The sequence below is a fragment of the Podarcis cretensis genome (genome assembly GCF_951804945.1).
Source record: "Podarcis cretensis genome assembly, chromosome: 8".
Classification (NCBI taxonomy): Eukaryota; Metazoa; Chordata; class Lepidosauria; order Squamata; family Lacertidae; genus Podarcis; species Podarcis cretensis.
Window position 1 is genome coordinate 66757207 of NC_137177.1, and position 5642 is coordinate 66762848.

Sequence of the window (5642 nt, forward strand, 5' to 3'; positions counted from 1 at the left end):
TTCTGGAGGGGGGGGCATTCCCAACCTTCCCTGGAGATTGAACCTAGAACCTTCTGCATGCAGAGCACATGCTCTATCACTGAGTGATCCTTCCCTAAACAGAACACAAGGAACCGCCATGCAGAGGCACAGCAAGCAGCTTCATCTGAGGGCAGGTCATTCAACTGGGTCAGGAGCGACTTGGGACGATCCAATCACACCCGAATTACAAGGTAAACGTTATTTATGCCCAGCTGAGGCTGGCTGGAAGGCTAGAGCAGCTCATCATTCTTAGACACAGCCTTTTCTGCAGGCGGATCTCTCTGCTCGTCACATCGGCAATCCTTTCACAGCACAGGGCTCTGCTCCAGCCACTTCCTGTCTGAAAACGGCTGCTGTACAGAGAAAACAGGAGCACGCAGGGCTCTCAGTTTTAAGTCGAGAAGTTCTGCGGCTCTACCAAGGTCTCCAGAGTGCTGTTTGTGGTGAAGGGGCTTCCTGGGCCCTCCTAGGTGGGCCTGGGGGCCTCTCCAAGCCTGGCTCTTTGGACAAGTCTGCTGGGCTGGAACAGTCCCGAAGCCAGCCCTGCTGTGCAAATGCCTGCTGGAGATGCCCAAGGAGGGTGCTGCAGGCCTCACGGTTCAGGAAGTTGTATTTAGGAAGGAGGGTGGCAAGGCGGGACAGGCAGGTGTGGTAGCCGTCACAGAAACTGTCTGCGGAGCCTGTGGGGGGGGGGGGGGAGAGAGAGAGAGAAATCTGTCATGCCATCTGTCAGGGATTCCTTAGTTGCGATTCCTGCCTTGCAAGGGGTTGGACTATAAATGGCCCTGAGGGTCCCTTCCAACTCTACAATTCTGTGTCTGTGAGCTGGGTACCAGTGCCAGCCACAGAAAGTAATACAACACGCATTATTCTTTGTTGAACTTACAGCACCCACTCAGAGGTCAGCAACAGAGGGTTGGACTGGATGTCCCTCAGGGGACCCTTCCAACTCTACAGTTCTTTGATTCTATGAACAGAGAATACCCTGCCTTCCATGCTTAAAGTACCACACTTCCCAGGATTCTTTTGGGAGGGAACTGTGATGATTTAACTGGTATAACCGTGTTATTGCTTTGCTCAGAAAATTTCGCCCTGTAATTTGTTTTGGTGTAAATAGGGAAATTTGACAGTACTGACCACACATTGCCAAATGAAGCGTGGACCTCATCTATCCCATCATGCAACACCATCATTTATCCCATGGGCTCATTTCCCCCCTCTTATTTCCCCCACCGTCAGTTTTAGACTAAGTTCATTGGGAGCCCAGACTCCAGGATCTTTGAATTCCACCCACAAAGCCCTATGTGCTGTATTATCAATATAGAGTTAACGTCTCAGCCAGGTAGGAATTCTTCTCAAAGATTTTGCCCATGTCTCCTAAATTCTGGCTAGGGGAGAGAGCAGAGACCAAATGGTCTGACTTCCCTATAAAGTAGTCTCATGAGGTCTGATGATCAGGTTGTAACTGAGTCAGATCCTGGGTCAATCTAGGTCAGTGCTGTCAGCGCTGATTGACAAGAGGCAGAGATCCTTCCCACTGATGACAGCAACCCCTCTTTGGCTGAGTTCTCTCCTATGCTCCTGAGGCACATTTGCATCATATATCTAAAGAACTATCATACCGCTTGAAATATACTCGGAGTCGAGAGTGGATTTCATGCTCTTTATTCAGCTCATAGCGGTGAGGAGGAATGAAAGTTCCCCAAAAATATCTGCTTTATATACATTATTTACACAATGGGCTGCATGTGATTGGCTAATTCCGGGATTCTCCTGTAGGCCAATCAGGTTGTGGATTCACTTCCACCTGGAGCTGAATTGGGTGGCTCCTGCGGACCAATCATACTGATGCATTGTTCTAGGACCAATCAGACTGCTGCATTCTGAATCCTATTGTTCTAGGACCAATCAGACTGCTGCATTTTGGATCCTATTCAACTCAGTACATAACACCACTTTAAACAGGCATGGCTTCCCCCAAAGAATTCTGGGAGCTGTAGTTTGTTCAGGGTGCTAAGAGTTGCTATTCCTCCTCACATAGCCGCCACTCTCTGGGTGGTCTAACATTTAATCCCTCTTCAAAGGGAACTCTGGGTATTGTTACTCTCAGTGCCTTTAAGAAACTGCAGCTCTCAGGAGTCTTTAGGGGAAGCCATGACTGTTCAAATTGGCATCATAGTGTTTTAATAGTATGGTGTGGAAGATCCATTCAGTCCCTCTTCTCTGCCAACCCCCCTTTACTGGTTCAGACAAGTTCAGTCCTTGCTCAAGTGTTTACACACAGGGGTGTTGTGAGGGACTGGCCCAGGCATGCTAAGCACCAGTTTCTTGCACTGGGCCCCTAGATCTCTTGCCTCTTCTAACACTTAAAATAACCCAAAACAAAACTGGGATCTATTCCCACATTCATCGGTCAGCTCCCCTGTGTTGGATAATTCAGTTGTAAGAAATCAAGTGATGCCATTACGCACATCATTTGTGAATGTCACGTCACTCACCAGAGATGGAAGCGCAAGGGGTTGGAAGCTCCTTGAGGAACTGGACAGTCATCTCTAAGATGTCAGCCTTCTCCAGCTTGGAATAGCGAGAGCTCTGGAAAGGAAAGGGAGAGAGAGAGGGTTGTTTTAGGAGTCTCAAAAGCAAGAAAATGCACAGAGGATGTTGCAAAGGGACCCAGAGATACCAAGTAGTGAAGAGATGAGAAAAGGGCAAGGAAGAGGATTTTGGATGTGGACAGAAAAGAGTGGGCACCCATCTAATGGAGGCTAGGGGCAGGGGGACCAGGGAGACATTAGGTGGGATGGAGCCACAGAGAGAATGAAAAGATTGCAGGTTCAGACAGAAGTACTTTTCTGTGCAATCCTTAAATACCAGAATGGGAACCTGTGCTCCTCCTCTAAGTTTGCTAGATGCCAAACTCCTTTCATCCCTGACTACTGGCTGAGCTGGCTAGAGCTGATTGGAGTCCAATAACATATGAAGGGTGTAGGTTTCCAGCCCCCCAACTAAACCATGGATAGGGCAAATCCATGGAAAAAAGACTCAGGGAAATAAATGTAGTCTCCACTTATTGAGGGCATATGCCTCTGAATCCAGGTGAGAGCTCTGGCTAGCCCACCAGTGTGGAATATGGAGTGCTCTAGATGTTGAACTCAGGATGGGCAATGGCTAGAACATGATAAGAGCTTGCTGGATCAGGACCGAGGCCCCTCAAGTCCAGCATCTTGTTCTCCCAGCGGCCAACCTGATGCCTCTAGGAAACCCATAGCAGGATTTGAGCTCTTTCCCCTCCTGCAGTTTCCACTGCCAGCAACTGGTATTCAGAAGCATTACTGACTCCCAACAGTGAAACTAGCATTGCAGGCTAGAAGTAGTAATCCTCTGTTAAAGTCAGCGGCCCTCACTGCCTCTAGTGGGACTGAGTTCCATAGTTTATGTGGTGTATGGAAGGAGGACTTGATTTGATCTGTTCTGAATCTTCCAGCATTCAACTTCATTGAATGTCCAGGAGTTTGATAATTACGAGAGGAAGAAAAATATTATCTCTACCCACTTACTCTATGCCATGCATAATTTTACAATATGTATGTAATACAATTTCTACCTTGCTTATTGTAAAAACAAACCAAAACCCCTCAAAACAGTTTACAAAAAGTTAAAACAAAACCAAGAGAAATTTACAACTGTGCTTTAAAACAAGTCTAAACACTAAAACAGATTGAAAACAAAGCTATAAACTTCTATTCTGTTGCCTCTCACTCGCCTGTTCCCTAAGCTATGAAGTCCCAAAACCTGCAATCTTCCCACATAAGGGAATTGCTCCATCCCGTGGATCATTTTGGTTGCCCTTTTCCAAACCTTCTCCAACTCCACAATACCCTTTTTCTGAGGAGGGATGATCTGAACAGGGCACAGCACTGCAGAAAAGCAGTTGCACCACTGATTTTCATGAGGATATTTGCAGTTTTATTTTCAGCTCCCTCCCTTAGGATCCCTGGCATGCCCACTAGGTCTTGAAGGATGGCAGCCTAAGTCTAACAGCATCTAGGCAACGTTTCCCAAAATTGGGTCTGCAGCTGTTTTTGGACTACAGTTCTCATCATCCTTGACCTGCTAGCTAGAGATGATGGGGGTTGTAGTCCAAAAAAAGCAGGAGACCTTCGGGAAACCCTGTTCTAGAGGGCACCCGTTGGCAACTCCTGCCCTCTTTGGCCCGATCCTGCAAAGTTCTTACTATAGAAGCTTTCTAGTACTGGCAGGGGTTGCCAACGGGTGCCAACGGGGACGCGACTGGAAGGGCGGGCTACAAAAAGCGCTCTGCAGAGGCTCGGAGGCGCTCTCTCTCTCTCTCGCTCTCTCTCTCTCTCTCTCTCTCTCTCTGTGTGTGTGTGTGTGTGTGTGTGTTCGTCCCGTACTGCAGGGAGAGGCAGGACTGAGCGCCACTTACGTCTTTCCCGATGAGAGGCAGGATGAGGGTCTTCAGCTGGCTGAGGCTGTCGTTGATGCGCGCCCGGCGGCGCTTTTCCATCAGCGGCTTGAGGCTCTGCGGGAGGAGAAGCCAGTCAGTCCGACGGGACGGGAGCAAAAGGACAGGGAAGAGGAGGAGGAGAAGGGGATCCCTCCCCGGAGAAGGAGGCTGGGGAGCGGGGACTGCCTTTGCGGCCCTCACCTTTCTCAGCTGCGTGGCCTCCCCTGTTTTCTTCGGGGAGCCCATCTTGGGGCCGTAAGTCCTCGACGGCGCGTCGGAGCTCAGCGGCGGCATGGAGCGAGGTGGCTGTCGGAGCGGACGCCCAGAGACAGAGAGAGAGCGCGCACAGCGAGCGACTGCGGAGCAAGGAGGAGGCGGACTCAGCACTCCCCGCCCGCCCGAGCCGCTTTTATTGCAGCCGGCCTGCCCCTTCGCGTCCCCGCCCTGTCGCTCCGCCTTGGGCCACCGCGTCGCCGGGGGACGCCCCAGCCCCGCGCTGAGTCCCAGCCCATCTGCTCCGGGGAAGCCGCTTAATCTGCCGCTCCCTTTTGCACTCAAAATCCCGCCTGATGCCTCCTGGCCCTTTGGGAGAGTTACTCGGGGAAGCACCTCCGCAGCTGAGCAACTGTGCTCAGTCCAGACCTCTCACGGGGTACCTTGGAGAGTTTTACCGTGGCCAGTCAGGGGCATTTCTTACTGCCACCCCCTCGATGATATTATTATTATTATTATTATTATTATTATTATTATTATTATTATTATTATTATTATTAACTATCAAAGTGTTTGCATTTGCTTTGCATCGCCAACACCTCCAGGTACAGCTGAGAGCGATTCAGACCTGAATTCCTGGAAAGCCACTGCCAGGCAGTGTAGATATTGATATTATTAGCTATGGATCTAATAATAATAATTATAATCACAATAACAGTAACAACTATTATTATTTTCTGGAATCCCACGCCACCCACGCACTAGGCCTTAGCAATGACTCCCTGAAAAGAAAAACTCTGTTGCAAGTACTTATTGCCCAACATTGTTGATGTTGTTGTTTAGTCGTTTAGTCGTGTCCGACTCTTCGTGACCCCATGGACCAGAGCACGCCAGGCACTCCTGTCTTCCTCCCACAGTTTGGTCAAACTCATGTTGGGAG

At 49.5% G+C, this 5642-nt stretch overlaps 1 protein-coding gene across 1 annotated transcript; it reads right to left on the reverse strand.

The window, feature by feature from the left end:
* Positions 1 to 353: 353 nt before the first annotated feature.
* Positions 354 to 4829, reverse strand: HES2 (hes family bHLH transcription factor 2). Its single transcript, XM_079989273.1, has 4 exons — positions 4691 to 4829; positions 4469 to 4564; positions 2520 to 2613; positions 354 to 701 (listed from the first exon to the last, which is right to left on the reverse strand). Exons 1-4 carry the CDS (start codon positions 4781 to 4783, stop codon positions 436 to 438), a joined length of 549 nt encoding a protein of 182 aa, XP_079845399.1. The 5' UTR covers positions 4784 to 4829; the 3' UTR covers positions 354 to 435.
* Between the last annotated feature and the right edge of the window lie 813 nt (positions 4830 to 5642).

Bases quoted from the DNA above. Each gene is read 5' to 3' on its own strand.
- HES2 (XM_079989273.1), bottom strand. From the start codon at position 4,783: ATGCCGCCGCTGAGCTCCGACGCGCCGTCGAGGACTTACGGCCCCAAG. The intron at 4,565-4,690 runs GTGAGGGCCGCA...CTCCTCCCGCAG, and splicing joins AGGCCACGCAGCTGAGAAAG to AGCCTCAAGCCGCTGATGGA. The intron at 2,614-4,468 runs GTAAGTGGCGCT...TTTCCTTTCCAG, and splicing joins TGCCTCTCATCGGGAAAGAC to AGCTCTCGCTATTCCAAGCT.